This window comes from Telmatherina bonti (genome assembly GCF_933228915.1).
Source record: "Telmatherina bonti genome assembly, chromosome: 11".
NCBI classification, from domain to species: Eukaryota; Metazoa; Chordata; class Actinopteri; order Atheriniformes; family Telmatherinidae; genus Telmatherina; species Telmatherina bonti.
This window is the reverse complement of record NC_136629.1, coordinates 4,572,948-4,594,564: the sequence shown is the minus strand read 5'-3', so window position 1 is coordinate 4,594,564 and position 21,617 is coordinate 4,572,948. Positions and strand designations below refer to the sequence as shown.

General features: G+C 47.6%; 1 protein-coding gene across 1 annotated transcript in view; it reads right to left on the bottom strand.

Annotated features, from left to right (window-relative positions):
• Positions 1-19,328, bottom strand: part of rtn4b (reticulon 4b) — a 31,143-nt gene extending 11,815 nt beyond the window's left edge. Inside the window, exons 1-3 of the mRNA XM_079249446.1 lie at positions 18,335-19,328; positions 12,698-12,829; positions 7,590-9,467 (exon numbers count right to left, since the gene is read on the bottom strand). Coding sequence (XP_079105572.1) covers positions 7,590-9,467; positions 12,698-12,829; positions 18,335-19,121 — 2,797 coding nt within the window. The 5' untranslated portion in view covers positions 19,122-19,328. The remainder of the gene's footprint in view (positions 1-7,589; positions 9,468-12,697; positions 12,830-18,334) is intronic.
• Positions 19,329-21,617: the final 2,289 nt, after the last annotated feature.

Sequence of the window (21,617 nt, the reverse complement as noted above, 5' to 3'; positions counted from 1 at the left end):
CTGACCTGGAGCAGCGCGCGCACACACACACACACACACACACACACACACACACACACACAGAGACAGACAGGTGGAGGTGTACCCTGCTCTTTCCACGGCTTCGTCTCCGGCTCCTTCTTCTCCACAGAGCTTTCCATTCTGTCCGATCAGCAAACACACATTCCAAACGGACCGAGGCAGTCGGAGTGGAGGTGTGGGACAGTGCTGAGCTTCTGGAGGAGGAGGAGGAGGAGGAGGAGGAGGAGGCGACCGCAGCCAGCGAATGAAGTGTCAGCTGACTGTCTGCTGCCAACGCTCTGACGCAGCAACTATAACCAGCTCTGCTCCACCCTCCTCCTCCTGCTCCTCCTCCTCCCTTCTCCTCTATATTTCCTACTTCATCACCCCCTTCACCTCCTTTTCCTTCATCATTCCTCCTCCTCCTCCTCCTGCTGACAAACGGGACAGCTGAGGCGGAACACTGCATGCTGACTGGTATAAAAGCTTCTACAGGTGCAGAAAAACAACAGAAGAGCGTAAAACATGATCCAGCGTGAAGAAACTGGATCCATTCAGAACCTCAGAACCGGGCCACGCAGCTCCGACTGCATCCACTAGTGGGCGCCATTTACTGGTCTGCAGGGGCGTTGCTAGACGGTGCGGTACAGGGGCCCCGGCCCCCCATCAGTCAGCTCACATTTCCTATCATGTGTTTAAATAATTAGCAACGTCATGTCGGTCTACTGTCGACTGTTCCTGCTGCTTCCCAACAAGCCGAAACAAATAATTTAATAAACGGTGTGTTTCAATCTAAGTGAAACATTCACATAGATAATGTATAATTAACTAAATGTATAAAAATCATGGACTGAATATCAGATTGTCGAGGTAAATACAGTCAGATGCTGTCATTGTGAATTCTCAGAATATGGAGTTTCTTGAATGAGTGAGTGAGTGAGTGAATGAGTGAGTGAGTGAGTGAGTGAGTGAGTGAGTGAGTGAGTGAGTGAGTGAGTGAATGAGTGAGTGAATGAGTGTGAATGAGTGAGTGAGTGAGTGAGTGAGTGAGTGAATGAGTGAGTGAGTGAGTGAGTGAATGAGTGAATGAGTGAATGAGTGAGTGAGTGAGTGAGTGAATGAGTGAATGAGTGAATGAGTGAGTGAGTGAGTGAGTGAGTGAGTGAGTGAATGAGTGAATGAGTGAGTGAATGAGTGAGTGAATGAGAGTGAATGAGTGAGTGAATGAGTGAGTGAATGAGTGAGTGAATGAGTGAGTGAATGAGTGAGTGAATGAGTGAGTGAATGCTCCGACCCGAACCAGCTCTGATCTGGTACCAACGCGGTCCATCTCAGAGCAGAAGCTCATACAGAATAAGCACCGCAGTCTGTGGAGGTTTCCCTGCCGACAGAGAAGACTGCGTAACAAGAGACCGCGGTGACCTTTCACCTCTTGCTGAGGAAGAAGACATTTGTCCTTCATCTTTAACTGCTAAACGTCAATATTCACATCAGAAACCTGACATTTGTCCTCCTAAAAGTGCTGAAAACATTTTGTTTTCTGACATTTGTTATGATGAGGAAGAAAATAAAATACTCTGTGTGTAGATATATCATATATATGTTTTATTGTTGTGTTGGTCTGCTGGGGACTGAAGAAGGAAATTAACTTACTGTGATCTTACATAGTTATGTTTGATGTTTTTAATATGTGCTGTCTGTTTTTTTTAATAAACTGATACAAATGTCATATATCTCTTATCATAAATACAGATTATTATAACAACATAACAGCAGAAGAAAGAAAATTCCCATTTGGCTGAAATTTCTCTTCTTTAGAGCCGTGATGGGTGTTGTGTTTTACCTGGTTAGTAGTCTGGTTAGTCACCTTTACAACCAGCTAGAACTTGTGTAAATAAAAGAAAATATGTTAAATTGATCAGATTAGGGAGTCAGTTTGGCTGCAGGATAAATAAAGGATGTTTAATGTAGCGTAGTGTGACTCCTGGCTGGGTTTAGATGCTGGCTGCAGACAGCAGGGGGCGCTGCAGGAGCAGCTATGACCTGATGCTGCATAACCTTCCAGCTCATCTATGCAACAGATAAACACGTTTCTAGGATGACGTTTGGGAATAATCTTGTCCTGAAATGGTCTACAGTCCTGCAGTTTGATCATTTTACGGACTTATTCAGGCGGAAGGATTTCATCCGTGACTCGGCTGCATGATTAAACCCAGAGGATGTAGATCTGCTCTCTGCAGGATCAGCGAGACTAGAAATGAGTCAGACCTGCAGGTCAGGATCGACTTGTTTTCATTTTGATCTCCTGGTCTTCATCAATAGTTCTCCATCCGTCTGGTTCCTGGTGCTGGACCAGTTCCAGAAGAACATCACGGCTCCCAACAGAATGTCGCGTCAACGAAAACAATTTAGCAAATATCCAGTTTGAACTGGATCTTTAGGCTCTTTGTCATGACGACATTTGTTCCCGACAGAAAGCAGGACGTCAGCAGCAACCAGCTGATCCCCTGCTAGCCGTTAGCCGTTAGCATCTCTCAGCATGGAGGCGGAAATACGTGGAGGACTAAAGAAGAAGAATCAGGATCTGAAAGCCAGCAAAGACCTGAACCAGGACCCGACAGACACATCTGGACCTTCAGCTGATCCATCCACTGTTGACTGAAACTTCATCAGAAATGGTCTCCATGGAAACGTGGCTGTCAAGAAGCCAGAAACGGCAGAGGTCACATGACCGGAGAACTGGACTGAAGATCAGTGGAAATGGGTCCAATGGAGGGACAGATCCTCCCCAGAACCAGGACCTCAGCGGGTCCACAGTAGGGACAGATCCCCCCAGAACCAGGACCTCAGCGGGTCCACAGTAGGGACAGATCCCCCCAGAACCAGGACTTCAATGGGTCTGATGGAGGGACAGATCCTCTCCAGAACCAGGACTTCAATGGGTCCGATGGAGGGACGGATCCTCTCCAGAACCAGGACTTCAATGGGTCCGATGGAGGGACGGATCCTCTCCAGAACCTGGACCGTAACATAACTTAAGCAGTGTGTCCAAAGCCGCTGACCTGCAGATTTTCCATGTATTCTTGCTTTAACACACCGGAATCAAATTAAATGGATCCAACAGCCTATAAAAGGTCGGTATAATGAATTATCTATGTGAGTCAAGTGTGCTGGAGCAGGAATACATGGAAAACCTGCAGGATTTAGCCCTGGAGGACTACAGCAAGCCACCTCTGGTCCACAGCAACAAGTTTCTTGTGCTCGAGGGGCCGTACGTTTGGGTCAATGACCCGGCCAGTCGCCAGACTCTGTGCTCGTAGAACCAGACTTTCTCCGTTCTGAACACAAATCCGGTCAATGTGGGAAAACCCGGAAGCTCGTCGGTCCATGTTAGCTGTTAGAAAACATCTGCTGGGACTCCTTCCGAATCACATCCAGTTCTAGCTTTTATTCAGCTCTTGTGGAATTATCAGTGAGCCTCACGTTACATCAGTGTCACCGTAACACGAGTCCAGCAGCGTTCCAGTAAGTCTTCCGTACTCACAATGGCGGCAGTAAAATGACATCACGCTCCTGAAACTCATCATTATGGTAAACCCACCATGATCCATGATATGACCATTATTTATCACATCTTCATCACCATCACTACCATGTTGCTAAGAGACCTCTATTTTCACCTGGACATGATGATGAAGACACTTCCTGTCAGACTTTCCACCAATCAGAGAGCTTAAACTGACGGTAACGTCCAATCAGGAGCAGCCAAAGATCAACAAGTGATGAGAAAAGCAGGAAAATAATGATCCTCTATGGCTGGAATAAAGCCAAGAAGACGTTTGGGATGCAGCTGAGGTGGAGGTGCTGCAGTGAGGAGAGCAGGTAGATAGTAGCAGGAAGACGTGTGGAAACATGGAAACTGTGTGTGTGTGTTCCGTGAGAGAAAGATGTGCAGATGAGAAAAACCTGGTGCTGCACTTTTATGGGTTAAAGCATCTCAGAGTCAGAATCCACTTTCCACTCTGCAAAAATTTAACGTTTTATCACCAAAAACATGGCAGACGGGAGCTTTGATCACCTGGAGACAAGATGACACGAAGCCAGTTCTGGTCTGAACAGAACCGAGGAGGACCGAGTCGGATCAGGACCGGTCGGCGTGGAGACAGATCTGCTGAAGCTCCAGTTACATAACCAGGAACATTTGCTGAGTGGTTTCTGGGTCGGAGAACCCTTTGTGGGGCTGCCAGTGTCGCAATGCAGGGAGGAGGAGGAGGAAGAGGAGGACCCCCCCACACACACACACACACACACACACCTTCCAAACACACAGACTCAGCTGAAGCCTCGTCTGCTTGTCCCAGAGAACCGAATCCTGCTGATCTGACTTTTATCTGCCAGCATCAGTTGGAATCAAACCAACGTTTAGACGCATCAACGACGAAGACGACCTTTAACCTCCTCGTCATCTGGGACATTTGTGTCCTTTTAGGTCATTGTTCCCTTTACACTTACAACCCTTTCCGGTCATGAGAGGACAAGTCCTCGACCAAAAACCTTCCAGATCAATATTTTTCCATATTTTTCCTCAAATCAGTCACAAAAAAAACAAACAAAAAAAAACCCACCAAATATATAATTATTCTGATTATTTTAACCCTTTAAATGTCAGTTTGATCACAAATTTATCAGTTTCATTCAAAAACAAACTAAAAGAAACATAAAAGCCTTTTTCTGTATTGGAAAGTTTAAAAATAAAAATAAATGTATTTAAAAGTTTATTTAAATTTCTGACTGTAAAAACGGCCATACTTCGTGCCTCTGATCGAACCGTCCTGTTTTCAGCTTCACTTAGAAACTCCGATCCAGCTCCTCTACGGTTTCTAGTGCCGACTTCCTGAACTCAGACGATCCCGGTAAATTCCAGCCAATAGAATGACAAATATGTTCAGCGCCTCCAGATAATAACAAAAGACCCAAATGTGGCCGATCGTCATCTAATTCTGATCATTTTGACCAATCGCCACAACTTTGACCAACCGCTGCTCTCCTATATGGAGCTAAAACGTGATCACCAGTTTTCCAGCTGCAACAGGTGCAGTTACAAAACAAACCTGCAAGTTGGATTCATTCTGAAAATACAAAACATTCGTCCCACATTTTACAGACAAAAATAAACCATGAAGAACTCGAAGCAGATTGAGCCGACAGTAGAGCAATTTTTCATCTCAAGGAAAAATGTTTGAGCTTCCACGAACCGACCCACCGTCAGGGAGCTGCGACCGTCACGCTGGTCCCAGCGAGCGTGGCCGCGCCGCGCCTTCGCTGCTGATCGCGGCAACACCAGTCAACAGGACTGGTTCTACCAGGTGTGCTGCGAGGCCTTTCTGAAGTGTCCCAGAAGCGCCGCCGCTTTCCGCTTCTCTAAACTATGTGTCGGCTTTATTTTTGCTTCTTTGAAACCAGGTCAGTCTGGAGCAGAGCAGGTCGTCCAGGCAGGAAGTCAGCTGATGAAAATCAAAGTGAATCCGGTTGACTTTACCAGTAAAAGACTACATGTCCACTTTAGATGCATTTTACTCTGAAACATGAGTAAATTACCGACACCAAGCCGTTTGGTGCGAGACGGTTTCAGTAAAGTGACTCCCCACATCACCAATGTAAAATGAAGAGCAGCACCTGAGACGCGGTCGAACTGAGACTGATAACTTTAAACTGATCACTTTAAAGCCTTTTTATAAAGTTTCAACTAGGCCTACACCAACTATAGCATGATGACGCAATCCTTATGTGAACCGCGACCGCAGAAACTCTGCAGGTGGGGCGTCGGACGGAAAGCTCGGTGCAACTGCTCCGCGGCGCTTCTGCAGTCGGTGGATCCGGGGTTAGTCACTGTCAGCACTATGCATGTATAAAAATGATCCTGAGACCTCAGAAACCCCAGAACTAGGACTTTCTAAGTCCATATTCAGAGTTTTGAGGAAGATCAGATCTATATGCGAGTGGAAACAGGAAACGTCGTCCCGTAGATGTGCAGGTCGCAGATGTTTAATCTGCATTCAATAACCAGATGTTTTAAGAAATTTGCCTCTTTTAGGAACGAGCTCATCGGTTTGGGTCGGCTGCTCATCTTATAGTGAATTATCCTGCTCTGGAACACGTCTGCTACCATCTTCCTCCATGTTTATTTATCGCAGCGTGCCGTAAAGCGCATCTAGACGTAAAATACTGCAGTAAAGCAGCTTATCGTGGCGTAAACGATAGAGCCTCAAATGAAACGAGACATTTTCTGTCGTCCAGATGATATATTTCGTCATATCGCCCAGCCCTACTTTTTATCATTTATATGTATAGATATTTATCAAATACTTAGTTATGTAAACATTAGGTTAAATTTATCCTTTCTGACTTATTCCTGAGTAAAATTAGGTCATTGCAATGCTTGTATATAAATATATTTATTTATTCTGCGGAGTGGCGCTGTACTGGATGCGAGTTTCACCACCCTCACCTGAAAGCTAAGCTGAGAAAACAGCTTCTGGATAGCTATTCGTAGTCGTGGACACAATGTAAGAAAGGCTTAAATGTAAAAGTCTTTTTCTGAAAATGTTTTTTCAGCAGCTCAGATGGCGAGACTTCATGAAAATATAAAAAGTTTTGCATCATATAAAGTCAAAGAATATTTTTTTGTTAAATACATTTGCAATGAATTAATGAGCAGTTCTATTTTTTCCTCCAATCTTGACCAATGACTGGTGTTTTTCCTTTAATATTTATACTGGATGACTTTTGTGCAAAGAATATTGAATTTTCAGATTTTCTATGATTGGGTCGAACAGGACGGGCAGCTGGAGAGCTCCTTCAACTCCCAATTAAAACCAACAGAAGCCCTCTTTTATAAAATAAAAACATTTAGAGGAGCTGGTAAGCTGCAAACTAGTGAAAGAAGTCAGAGAAGCCTTAGGGACATGAAACTGATGCAATCGTTCATGGTGGGTGTGGGGAGGTTTTCCAGTCAGTGACTGGGAGTGGCTGGTAGGTCTGGGTGTTATGTAGTCTTTAGTGGGTTGCTGGGTCCGTCAGGTGGTGTTAGGTTGCAGATTGGCATCTCAAAAGTTATTTCCAGAGCAGAGGGAAGCTTAAACCAGAGTGTAAGGTAATCCAATTCGACTAGCGAAACGCTTGGTGAGCAAAAGTGTTTTCTGATTCCTGCTCATCGTGTACCAAATATCTTCCAGAGTGTGTGTAAGCAGCTCAAACATGTAAAAGAACAAAACAAATGCAATGATCTGAAGGTCAGGAATGAGGTTTGACATGGGACAAAATGCACAAAATGCAGCAAAACCAAAAGTTCAAACATGGTGAAAAGTAAGCACACCAGAAACAGAATGCAGAGTTAAAGTTCAACGAAATGCAACACAAAGGCTGATGCATGACGGGAGGTGATGTAAAGGAATATGGCTGCTGGTTGGATGGGAGGGTGGAACAGGAACTCAGGAGAACAGAAGAGTGAAGTTACTCGGATGAAGATGGAAGTAAAAACTGATGAGGATGAGGGGGGATGTTTCCATGCCAGAAGTGGTTTATGTTACCTGCTCCAACGTTCAGCTTCGGCATCTTAAAGAGTTTGCCGTCCTCCGCGCTCTTCTTTGCGGCTGGTTCAGCTGGTTTGCCGACAGGGGAATGGGTGAGGGGAGCTTGGGTCGAAGGCTGCTGGATGTCGAGCTTCTCCAGCTCGGCCTTGCTCTTCTGGGGGGCGGCCTGGGTGAGGAGGAGGTAGGAGCTCTTGCTCGAAGCCTGTTCTTCGGCCTCTGGAGGCAGGGCTACTTTTGTGGGGGGCATTGGTGCAACTGGAGCTACATCCTTTCGCCCAAAGCCGAGATCATCATCCATGGGGATCTCTGGGGGCTTGGAGGAGGCAAACTTGGAAGTATCCAGAGCTTCCAGAAATTCATCGATCACGCCTCTTGGTGGCCTTTCGATGAATTCAAATTCCTCAGAAGAGACTTCATGCTCAGAGACCTCCTCAGCCACCTCTGGCTCTTCCATCTCCATCTTCAGGTCTTTCTTCTCAGTTTCTACCTGGAAGCTGGCAGGATTCTTCCCCATGGCTTCCAGGACCGGAGACAGGGAGTCTGCCGTTGGCGACTCCGAATCCGAATCCTCGGCAGCAGCCTTTTTGCTCCCCAAGTCAAGGGGCTCAAACTTTGTGGTTATTTTGGGAGAATCGTGGCTCAAAAACCAGTCTTTCTGCCCAATCTTGACAGGCTCCTCTTCCTTGCCTTTCACCTGGGTCGTTTCTTCAGCCTCTTTCACAAGATCAAATGCTCCAAAAGTTTTGTCGTCTTCAACCTTTGCTTTTTCTGCACCTCTCACCTCCATCTCCTCGGTCATCTCTTTCAGCAGGGACACTTTTGTATCAAAAGCAAAGGGATTGTTGGCGGAGAGGTTGATTGGAGGGTTGGGGGACTCCATCATCTTCCGTTCAAAGATAGGGCTCTGCTCCTCTGGACTTCCCTCGGACGAGCCAGAGTCAATCTTGTCTGGGTTGAGCGGGGAAGACTTCAGGATGTCTGGAAGTGAGGGAGGCAAAACAGCATCGTCTTCCTCTTCATCATCATCATCTTTCAGAGCAGATGAGAACTGATTCATTGTCTGCATGAGAGAGTCAGCGGCCATTTTGCTGGTCTCAAATATTTTTCCTTCATCCAAGACAGATGGTAGGGTCTCCTGGGATTCTCCAGTCTGCCCATACTGGACCAGGTCCGGTGTGGGACTCTCTGACATCTTAGGTGCCTTGCTGTCAGACTTGGATTCTCCAAAGTGGGAGTAACCGCTGTCCGCCAATGGGGAATAGCCCTCAAATGGGTTATTATTCTTCTTCATCTCATACATTAAGTCATCATCTTCATCGGACTGGTTGCCGTGAAGGTCTGGCTCGTATCTGGAGGAGCCAATGGTTGTTGTGTCCTTGGAGAAGGAATCCATGGGGACCTTGGAGTTGTCTTGAGATGTTAGAAATGGTGAATCCCAGTGTTCTGTTGGGTTAGAGGAGGCAAGGTGAGACTCAGGTACCATCATCAGGGGGGTCACAGGGGAGGGGCCAGTGGAGGACCTGTCTGAGCTAATCAGCTTCTCCTCAGGTGAGAAGGAAATGCCGCTGTCTTCACATGGATTATGAGGCCCTGGGTCTTTCCCTAAACTCAGGTAAGGACCAGCTAACGAATCTAGAAGATCTTCCTTATTTTTACTACGGCCCAGTCCAGATTCACCCTCTTCACCCTCCCAAGGCATGCCCTTGGAAAGAGTACTGGGGTGTTCAGTGGAGAAGGAGCCCAAGGGTGCAGCAGATCCCGAAGGAAGGGGCTGGTTGGGACTCTCAGTCAGAGAGAGCTCTTCCAGAGAGTCGGGTGAGTGAAGAGGGGAGATAGGAGAGATGGGGGCAGGGGAATCACCCTTCTGCCCAAGTGCTTGAGTAGAAAGGGAGGAGGGAGAATGCAATACAGCACATATCAAAGACATACTCATTCCTCAGAGTGCCCACCACACCTGGGTAGAACAGTTACTGAAAATATCACAAGAGATCAAGACCAGACAAGTGCTGCTGAAAGGCCGGCTGTGGTTGGCGGGCAGACCCAAAGGGTCCTGTTTGCATCAAAACAACAGTCAGAAGGTCGTCTGAGGAATAAACTTTTCAGATTTTAATACCAGTACTCGGACAGTAAGATACAGAAAAATAATATTACTCTCTACTTTGATCAATCTTGATATCGAATTTGTGGATGTTGTCAATGTCAAATGTAAAGTCTCTAGAGTAATACCTCTAGCTCAAGGATCCTCATTCCAGGTCCTCCTCAAGGACCAGTGTCCTGCAGGTTTTCCGAGCGTCCCAGCTGCAACACAACTGATTCAAATCAATGTGTGTTTAGGAGACGTATGTAGAGCTTGTCTTAATCGGAGTCGGGTGTGTTCCAGCAGGGGCACTAGGAGAACGTGCCGGACACCGGGCCTTGAGGACTAGGACTGGGGATCCCTACTTTAGATTATTTATTACTAATTACTTGTGTTTCTCGTTGCATTCACTACCCAGTGACAAAATTCACACATTTCATTAATCTGTTCTTCATTTTTACAGAATACAATGATCATGTTACTGACATAATGGGGACCTTTTTAGACAGTTCAGGTAAATAAGGTAAGATCAGTTTAGCCACGTTTCTATCAGGGGGTCTGGCTCAGGACGGGACGGTTTGGTGCAGTTCCTGTTTCCACAGCTAACCCCTTAGCCTACTGATGTGTCAGCTTTGTCATAACATGACAACTTCCTTGAATCATAAAGAAGACAACCACAGAATGGTGGACATCCAGCAGTTTGTGTTCTTTCTTCTTAACTTTAACCAATAACTCCACCATATCTTCAAACGTGGAGCTGCTCCTGTTTGCTCTTCTTCCCAAGTTACACAGGAAGTGATGACTGCTTTAGCAAATCAGAGGATTGGAGTGTGTCAAGCTCAACACTTTAGGTCGGATCAATAAGACTGGGACTGCAATGGAAGGGTTCCAAAAAAAGCAGGACAGATCAGATCGAATACCTTTCCCAGTTTTTGCTTGTGGAAACAAAAAAAAAGTGTGCCGAGCCAGACTGTTTGGTGGAAACGGGGCTGTTCAATCTCTTTCCCGCTTCCATGGGTCTCTTCAACTGCACTCTGCAACCATGTTTTCATGGACACAAATATTTGGATTAAAGCCCAACTGGAAAAAACTGCTTCATGGAAACATTTAAATCAGGAGATTTTAATCTGAACAATCAGAGTGCGTGAAAACACATATGGCATTCAGGTAGAAATTATCTTTACTGCACTGTTTTGTGAGGCCACCTTAACGCCAGACATTAAGTTATGGCTGGTGGAAGTCATGGTGGGACCAGCAGAACATGTTGGCATGTGATACAAACAAGTCACTGGCAACTGTTTAATGTATTTCTGATTATGTTTCTTCCTAGTTGTCAATGCAGCCAATTTAACTTTTGAATTGTTTTGTCTAATGTCTACCAACTAAAACTAGGTTTTTTCACACCTGCAGTACTGCCATGGCAACAATCGGCTATAAGCACTACACTGTATTCATAACTGGTCCATTAAACAACTGGTACCTCTCAGAGAACCCCAATACAACATGAAGCATGACATTGAGCTCAGTTTCTGATAATTATGGTTCTCTTTTAGTGGTTATTGGTGTTTCAGAGTTCAGTACTCAGAAAAAACTAAAAGGTGAAGTGATTTATGTTTGTTATGCCTTCACATGATGTTGTAATATACAACAAGTACAGAAGATAAAACTGCTCCTTGCCCCCTCTATAACCATTATAACCCCTAACGGTGTTTAGGTGCTTTGTTGTGTCTAATAAACTATAAAACTGGAATGTTATAAATTGGACTAATGTGGGTCATAGAATAGATTTGTTTTCATTGGATCATAAGACTAAATTTGACCAACTTCTACAGCAATATTTGCCATTTTCTTAACCCTTAAAACTCCCTTAACCCTTAAAACCTTTTTGTTTTCAAGCTTTTGCCCTGTGATGGACTGGTGACCTGTCCAGGTTGCACCTGCCTTTTGCCTGAATGTTGCTGGGATTGGCTGCAGCTCGCAGAATTGGACTGAGCAGTACAGAAAATGAACAAATGAGTGAAAGTTGAAACTTTTAATCCTAGTCAGCATGCGGACATGTTTTCAGCCTCATTTGTCTGATTGTGAGACTAAAATGACTTAAAATGAATGAATCAAGAAAGATTTCCTCTTTTCAGACACATAGAACCTTTTGCTCCCTTGTTGATCTTTGGCTGCTCCTGATTGGACGTTACCGTCAGTTTAAGCTCTCTGATTGGTGGAAAGTCTGACAGGAAGTGTCTTCATCATCATGTCCAGGTGAAAACAGAGGTCTCTTAGCAACATGGTAGTGATGGTGATGAAGATGTGATGAATAATGGTGGATTTACCATCTAGAGTCTATGAATAAACACTACATGTTGTGTCTGGACTGTAAACCTCCTGGACGGATAGAAACGCTGGAAAACCTCCGTAGACCAGCTGGAGGGTCACATGACCATCACAGAGTTACACACTGCTGTTCCTGAGACACAGAGGATGATAGATGAGGTGAAACTGAGAGCTAGTGGGGTTTTAAGGGTTGATAAAAGCTACAAAAGTGTTTAAAGTTTTCCCGATGTATCTAACTGACATTAAGACATTTTAGAGTGAAAAAACAAAGTAATTTTACTTTAAACAGGCATGAAACCCTGCAGGTTGATGCATCACCTTGGTTTCTGAAGAAATGTAAAACAAAACCTGCAGGAACGTTGCTCTGGTTTGGTTTTTTGGGGGACAAACAGGAGTTTAAGAGGCGGACCACCTTCCACAGCCATCATTTTCCAGCATTTGTCTGGTACTTGGTACAAATACCACAAGTTTAACACAATGTGGTGAGAAGTTTTTCCCCAGGTCTGGTGCCAGTAAACCATGCCCAGTGGGTCAAACACAAACCGGTAAGTGATGGTACATAACGACTTCTCTCCAAAAACATTTTCATGGAAAATAAATTCTGCATTGATGAGGAGGATCATTAACTATCGACAGACTGAGTTCATGTGAGTCACAATGCAGCACAAACACAAGCAAACGCCACAAACATGCCGTGCACCATTCTCCACTACAATGGAAGGTAAAGATGAACTAGAGAGGAGGTGACTGGTGGAGACGGGGAGCACAGAAAACTTGCCTGTAGGGAAGTGCATCAGAGGAGGAGGCGGAGCTTTAAGAGGAGAAGGTACATCTGTGGGAGAAGAGAGAGAAAGCAGCAGGCGGTGAGTTTAAAGGAGGAAAAACCAGGAGAGGAGACAGAAATCTGCAGAACAGAAAGCTTCAAGAGGAAACCAGGCTGTGAAACCTCACAAGGATTCATCTGGTTTAATTCCAGCTTCAGCGTGTTAAAGACTCCCGCAGCCAACAAGCAGAGTTGGTCCAGACTCACGGCCTGATGACAGGAAAGAGACGAATTCCCGACTGATCCCTGATCAGATCTTACAAAAAGGTGACGAAGCCATCTGAGCGACGCAGCAAACATCCAATCACAGACCAGCTCGGCGTGTCACCAGCCGCTCCTTCTGATTGGTCGCTGATTAAGCTTCATCGTCCACTTCGCCAACAGACGGCGTGAAGGTTCAACTCCAGTCCAAACATCCAACATGAGACGGGCCTCAGAAAGGCTCCAGCACTCGTAACGCACCAATCAGAGCCTGGAACGCACTCTGGCCTTCAAATCAGCACCATGTGACCCGAACCAGGCCAGGAAATCTGAACCATCAGAACCGCCTGTCAGCATCAGAACCGCCGGTCAGCATCAGAACCGCCTGTCAGCATCAGAACCGCCGGTCAGCATCAGAACCGCCGGTCAGCATCAGAACCGCCTGTCAGCATCAGAACCGCCTGTCAGCATCAGAACCGCCGGTCAGCATCAGAACCTCCCGGGTCCGGGTAACCCTCTAACGTAACCACATCTTCATCTGCTCCTCACACATCAACAAGCTGCAGGTCCGGGTCTGGGTCCGGGTCCAGCATCAGACTGCAGAACCAAGTCCGGGTTTGGATCCGGGTCCAGCATCAGACTGCAGAACCAGGTCCGGGTTTGGATCCGGGTCCAGCATCAGACTGCAGAACCAGGTCCGGGTTTGGATCCGGGTCCAGCATCAGACTGCAGAACCAGGTCCGGGTTTGGATCCGGGTCCAGCATCAGACTGCAGAACCAGGTCCGGACCCAGGTCCTGGTCCAGGACCGGGTGTCCCTCTAACGTAACCCGAGCCCGGTCTGGCCCAACCGGTTTCATGTGGTTCTGCCTCAGATGGTGACTAGTTACCAGCAGGTAATCTGATTACTAGTTATTTATAGGGCTGGGAGGCCCAGCAGGAATCGAACCGCCGTGTCTCATCCTGCTGCTAAAAGTGTCTGAGCGGCGCCGACACGAGGCCACGCCTCACCTGCTGCCGGCCTTCGCTCGCTGTCGACGCTACAAACCCCCCGCCAGGACCGCCCAGCTGCGTCCACTAACTGCTCTTCCAGAATCCCGCTCCATGTCCAGAACCGGCGGGACTGGGAGGAAACTGGTCTCCAGTTAAACCAGCCCAGAACCCTGGACCAGGTCCCATCGGTTCAGATCAAAGCCTTTAACTAACCAATGAAACGCTGCGACACCAACAAGGCGGCCCATCCAAACGCCAGGTCCAGTCCGCTCAGAAGGAGGTTTCTCTCCGTTCGGGTCGCTTCGGACCCGTTCTGGTTCTGTTCGTACGTTTAAGACGACGTTTCAGTCGAAGACAGAACGTTGAAATTCCAATTTTCACTTTTCTTAAAGGTCAACAAAACAAAACCATCAGAGATGAAAAGTTTCTGCTCCGATCTTTATTTTAACGTGAAGCTCTGAACCTTAAATCTCCACCACACCGACTACGGTCCGGTTCCGGTTCTGGTTCAATAAAAGGCAGATTTCATCGACGTCATCAAGACGACGTTCAGGTTAGACGTCCTGACGAACATTTATTTCACCATGTTGGCGAAAAGATGGACGGAAATAAAAGCTGAAGGTCTCCGAGGAACACACACACACACACACACACACACACACACACACACACACACACACACACACACACACACACACACACACACACACACACACACACACACACCTACCTTCCGGCCAGGAATTCTGCAGAAATATTTCTCTCTTTAAGAACACTCAAAAACTACTTTCTGTTCCACCTTTTATTATTTATTATTATTAATTATTAGCATTATTAGCGTTACAGCACAGCGCTGCAACGCCAGAGACGCTCGATTAGCAGCTGAAGACAGCAGGAGAGGAAACTGCAGAGAGAGAAATAATCACACCCTTTTAGTTTTATCATCATTTTTTTTAAAGTCTTGCCCTGAGAAGACCGTTTTTACATTTCTATCAAGCTGAACGCTGTAAATCCTTCTGTGGAACTATTTTGTTCCTATTTTTACCTTTTTGTTGTCTATTTTGCTGCTTTCATGACAAATAAACCTGTTTAAGCTAAAAGATCACTTCCTGCGGCTGTAGAAGCAGTCGGAGTGACGCATCGCCTTCGCCGCGCAGCTCGGTGGGACTCTCAGACACGAGACAGGATTTAAAACAGATTATGCTTCGGATCTTGACACATCCAGGCCTTCGGCTGCTGGGTGGCATTCTGGGTGAAGCAGCTGCCCTCTCTCAGACAACGGCGCCCGACACCCCCCCCTCCATCTAATCCACCTGGCCGCTTCAGCAGCACTTTACAAACACACACCGGCGGATGTAGGTGACCCAAAAATAAGATGTAGGTCGGTGGCGGGCGATCAGACAGCCTGCCAGTCACAGCTCAGGGCTAAAAACACACCTTCAGATGAAGCAGCATCTTCACCATCATCATCGTCACCCTGTTCAGACCAGAAGGGCGTGGCCACTGATCAGTGCCTAACGGCTGTCAGGCTGCAGCGCGTTTCTCTCTTTCACCTGTTAAAAGACGGCTGATCTGAACCAGCTGGTTAACGCGTTGCTATGGTAACGCCCCGTAACGGAGGGATGTTACAGTGTTTAACTGGCCGAACTATGTATAGGAAAATAATGCAGCCAGTTGTCACTGACAACGGTATAAACTATGTTTAGGTGAACTTCCACAACCTACTGCAGTTATTCTACATGGACCTGCAGCCGGAGCCGACTGAGACTGGCCGCCTGGGAGTGCTTTAGGACGGGAGAGGCTCCCGCTGCTCCTTCCTTACAGTAACTGCAGAACAATATGTGCCTTCAAGTCAGTCGCCAAAACACCAGAAAAGTCTCTAATAACTCCAGTAAAAGCTGCTAGATTTGTCGCTTTTAACAAAAAAAGTCTCCAGATTTAGAGAGAAAGTCTCCAAGTTGGCAACAGTGTCTGAATGAAAGCAAAGCGGCTGTGGGAGGAGTTTACAGCACAGCGCTGCAACGCCAGAGACGCTCGATTAGCAGCTGAAGACAGCAGGAGAGGAAACTGCAGAGAGAAAAATAATCACACCCTTTTATTTTTATCATCGTTGGAAACCCAGATCGTACTGAGATTACAATCCGTCCAGACCTACAAGAATCAGGATCAGAAATCCAGCAAAGACCTGAACCAGGACCTGAGAGACATCTGGACCTTCAGCTGATCCGTCCACTGTTGACTGAAACCTCGTCAGCAATGGTCTCCATGGAAACGTGGCTGTAAAGGCTGAGGTCACATGACCCAAGAACTGGACTGAAGATCAGTGGAAACGGGTCCGATGGAGGGACGGATCCTCCCAGAACCAGGACCTCAGCGGGTCCGATGGAAGGACGGATCTTCCCAGAACAAGGACCTTAACATCACTGAAGTGGTTCGGATCATCTGGACTGAGAAGAAAACGAAGAAGAAGAGTTTTGGGAAGTCCTTCATGGATCCTGGAGACTTAGAACAGAACTTCTCTAATCGGGTTCCGGCTGGAATGGAGAAGAACTTGTTTTAAAGTTCTGGTCCTTGGACCTGGATCGGGTCCGGTTCTGACTCTGAAACTGGGTTTGTGTCTGAGTTTCTGCAGCTGCTTCTGTTTTCATGTTGACAAGCAGAGTTGTTGTTCCGTTCAGAACAGAACCTCCAGAATTCTCCGTAGGAATCATCGTATTCCTGTCAGGCGTCCTGCAAACTGAAAAGCTGGAATCCTCCTGAAACCACTAAGTCCTAGTTTTGTTCCTAAAATGATAAAACTGCTGACATGCCCCAGTCTGGACAGAAACCAGTTGCAACAAACCTCCGGAGACGGAAACCTTTCGTGGCCCCTGATGAGACACGAAGGGATGACTGGCTGCTCTAACTGGAGCTCATGGTTTATCCTCCTCCACCAGTGGCCTTGCCAAGCAGCCCCACCCTGCCTCTCGGCTCCAGGCTTCCACACAGGCCTGTTCACCTGCAATCTGCCACAACTCTGCACAACAACAACACACACGTCTTCAGATGAGCTCAACCCAAACAGGAGAACCGCAGTTCTGGAGAACCGGGTCCAGGCCTCCGGACCAGGACTGTTTCAGGGCTCAGCGCCGTTGGATGAGGATGGCGTAGAATGAAGGTCTAAAGCCAGAACATGAAAACAAGTTGCATCAAGCTGGTTGCAGGATGTGAGGAGGGCCTGGCAGCGGGGCGGGGAGGCCGACAGGGAGTGGACCCAGGCGGATTCCTTTGTTGTGACTAATCCGTGGTGCTCACTGACTATGCTTCCAATATCGGACAGTTTCTCATGCCATGCCTTACCTTCTTCCTGTTTTCATCGACTAAAAATGTGTAAAACATGGCCCTTTGTGTTCACAACCGCGCTGGTGCGAATTATTATCTTTTTACAAAAATACAGACAGGAGTTTAAAGAAACAAGCTGACATTGCAACATAGATAGCAGCACAAAACATGCTGGGTCTCGTCACCTCCCAGAACTTTAACAAGACCTAAATATGAAACATATTCTCCATTTTTTCTGCATTAGCAAACATCAAGCCCACCGCTGTCCGATAATGGAAGCAGGTTAGCTCCGCGGTTAGCAGCAGATGGACACAATGACATCTGCCGCGAGACGGGAATGATTCAGCGCGAGCTGCAACTTCACACTCAGATACAGCAAAGTTTACATTTTATTTTTAAGATCTTTAAATGGAGGAATGAGGCTGCTTCATCCTGTCCACAGCTGTCTTTCTGTCGGTTCTGTCCAAACAGGTGGGCCGCGTCGTGACAACACCGCAAACCGGAGCTAACCTGCCGCTCCTTCTGCGCAAATTCCTGCAAAAACGCAACATTTTCCGCTAAAACGCGCTATTTCAGCAGCGGTTCCGTCGTTCTGGGTTAAAGCCGGGAGTCAAGCAGCAGATCGGCTTCACGGCGAGACACCATCCGCTGCTTCACCAGCCGGCTAACCGGAAAGCCGCTACCGGGAACAGATCTCACCAATCCGCCCAAAAACACCTCCGATCCGCGGGAAGGACGTTTATTACCGAGCCGAGCCGAACCGAACCGGCCGAACTGCTCCCCATTCAGCTCCTTTTAACCCGCGATGCTCACCCGGTTCAGCCGCAAAGACACGATGGAAAACAGCTTCATTTAGTCCGGGTTAGATCTATCTAGTCCGCGTTTGTCCCGGGTTAGGTTGATCCAGTCCGCGTCTGTCCCGGGTCAGGTTCCTTCCCCTGCCCCAAAGCCCCGCACGCCACCCCGCATCCCCTCCTCGGTTTCCCCCTCAGATACTCACACGATGCCGGAGCCGCTGCTTCCTGTAGTCCCGCAGGCTGCTCTGCTGCCTCTGCGGGGGCTGGCGCTGCTTTCTGGGTTTCAGCCGCTGGGAGGGCGTCGCTCCGGGGGGCAGGTTCGGGTTCCGCCGCGGGGACTGCTTCCAGCACCGGTTCGGTCTTCGTAATCTCCGGTTCGGCTTTGGGAGGGACCACTTCGGGCTCTCCGGAAACAAAAGAGGTTGTGGAATCAGGGAGTGGACTCTCTGCTGTAGGTTCCGGTTCTGGTTCCTTCACTTCTGGCACCGGCTCTGGCTCCGGTTCGGGAACCACTACTGGTTTTGCTTCTGCTTTTGCTTTTGGCACCTGTACTGGTTCTGGTACCAGTACTGGCTCTGGTTCTGGCACCTGTACTGGTTCTGGTACCAGTACTGGCTCTGGTTCTGGCACCAGTACCGGTTCTGGCGCCGGTGCCGGCTTCGGTTCGGGTACGTGGACAGGTTCTGGTGCCTGGTCGGGTACGTGGACAGGTTCTGGTGCCGGTTCGGGTACGTGGACGGGTCCTGGTGCCGTGGACTCGCGTGGCGCGCTGTCCTCAGCAATGTGCCGCTGCAAGGCGTCCTGAGCCCCGCCGACTAGATCCACGATATCATCCAAGCTAAAGAGGTCTGGCTTGGGCTCTGACTCCGGCTGTGGTTCTGGCTGTGGCTCCGGTTCTGGTTCTGGTTCCGGTTCGGCCTGGTAGTGGTGAACCTCCTCGTATAACATCGGGGTGGTGGAAGAAACTTGCTGCTCCTCGCTGTCTGCCATCTTTCTCTTCTTTAAAACAAAAAAACTCCAAACTATGAGAAAGTTTTCCGTCCGGTAACTTTCCGGTTCAGCTCCGTCCTGTTGAGACTTCCACCGGGAAAAGCCGTGAACCCGCCGCGGTAAGTCCCACCGGTAAGCCTGCTTCGTCCCCCGGACTGACTCCAGACAGCGCGCCGCTCGGCAGCTCCCTCCGCGTCGGACCCGAGTCTCAGATGGCAACGGTGAAGAGGAGAAGGCGGGAGATGGGAACTCTGTTGACCAATTACCTGCAGCGTGACCCCTGACTGACATGACCTGTGGCCAATCACAGCTGACCAAAGTGGGCCGGGTGTAACCCAACACCTCCTCCGACAAAGAGGACCTAAAGTTTTGGAGGAGCAGAAAGTTGCGCGAGAACTCAGGAAAGTTTTTTACATAACTGTCTCCTTACTCCCAGCAGCGTACAGGACTACGTTTACTAAACTCTGGATACTTTTACTGTGTATTCACATTTTCTGTGACTTTTTTCTGAACACATTTAGAAGTAAAAACTACATAAACTTGACATAGTTACAGAAACTCTAGTTTAAAATGTGCTTCAAGCTCACGTTGTTTGTTTGTTCAAAGTTAGAGTAAGCAAAGCTGAAACATTCATGAACAGTAAATAAGGTTGATTGGGTTTGAGTTTGTAGGAAAATTAAATTAACAATATTTAATATTTAGATCTATTCAGAACAAAATTCCACAAGAGATGAACATCTGAGCGTGAAGAGACCGTAATAAAAAGGTATCTTATAAAATTGTTTGTCACAGCAACTTTTGCTGATGATAAAAACTTCCAAACTTTCCTAAACTTCCTTCAGAAAATTAAATACAAGTATCCAGAAGTAATGGACCTGACAGACGGGACGGAACAGAGGACAGTACAGACGAGAGAAAAGACGAGTCACAGGTGCAAAAGATAGGAAACAGCCAGAAGAAGAAGAGAACGGGACAACCAGCGGCTATATCTGAAAACAAGAAGGAAAAAACATGCAGGGCCTTTAAGAAAACACAGCAAACAATCATCAGGAGCACCTGCAGGATGACAAACTGTGAGAATCATAAACAGCATTAAAACAGCTCCTGTCATCCACTGCAGCGATTTAACTGCAGCAGGTGAAAAAATTTGACTGTAAAAATAACATTTTAAAGTTGAAATATTTATCTTCTTGACCTTCAAAATATATGATTATGGCTCATTTTTTAGATGGACAGACATTTTTGAAGAAGTTTCCTGGAGTCTGCGTTGCCATGCGTTTTCAGGCTCTAAAACAGAAAACAATTCAAATAAAACCTTAGCAGATACAGTCAAACTTGTCTCCATGCATGGCATTTATGGCTTTATTATTCCTGTTACATGGATCATTTTTTTTAATCTAATCTCATTTTTACTCTTAGAATGAATTATAATGATATATCAGAGGTTTCCCTTGTTTCCGGACACCAGGAACACCATTTAAAGGCAACTCTGCCATTTTGCTCTGTGGGGGGTACTCCGGGAGTATGGGGTACCGGACTCCCTTGTACGAGCTGTCCGGTCCCTGTACGACAGGTGTCAGAGCTTGGTCCACATTGCCGGCAGTAAGTCGGATCCGTTTCCGGTGAGGGTTGGACTCCACCAAGGCTGCCCTTTATCACCGATTCTGTTCATAACTTATGTGGATAGAATTTCTAGGCGCAGCCGAGGTGTTGAGGGGATCCGACTTGGTGGCCTCAGGATTGGGTCCCTGCTTTTTGCGGATGACGTGGTCCTGTTGGCTTCATCTGGTCGGGATCTCCAGCTCTCGCTTGAGTGATTCGCAGCCGAGTGTGAAGCGGCTGGGATGAGAATCAGCACCTCCAAATCTGAGACCATGGTCCTCAGCCAGAATAGGGTGGATTGCCCTCTCCGGGTCGGGAGTCAGGTCCTTCCTCAAGTGGAGGAGTTTAAATATCTCGGGGTCTTGTTCACGAGTGAGGGAAGGATGGAGCGCGAGATCGACAGACGGATCGGTGCGGCGTCTGCAGTAATGCGGACTCTGTGCCGGTCTGTCGTGGTGAAGAAGGAGCTGAGCCAGAAGGCGAAGCTCTCGATTTACCAGTCGCTCTACGTTCCTACCCTCACCTATGGTCATGAGCTGTGGGTCGTGACCGAAAGAAGGAGATCTCGTATACAGGCGGCTGAAATGAGTTTCCTCCGCAGGGTGGGCTCTCCCTTAGAGATAGGGTGAGGAGCTCGGTCATCCGGGAGGGGCTCAGAGTAGAGCCGCTGCTCCTTTGCATCGAGAGGAACCAGTTGAGGTGACTCGGGCATCTGGTCAGGATGCCTCCTGGACCTCCCTGGTGAGGTGTTCCAGGCACGTCCCTCTGGGAGGAGACCCCGGGGAAGACCCAGGACACGCTGGAGGGATTATATCTCTCGGCTGGCCTGGGAACGCCTCGGGATCCCCCCGCAGAGTTGGCATGTGGCTGGGGAGAGGGAAGTCTGGGCTTCCC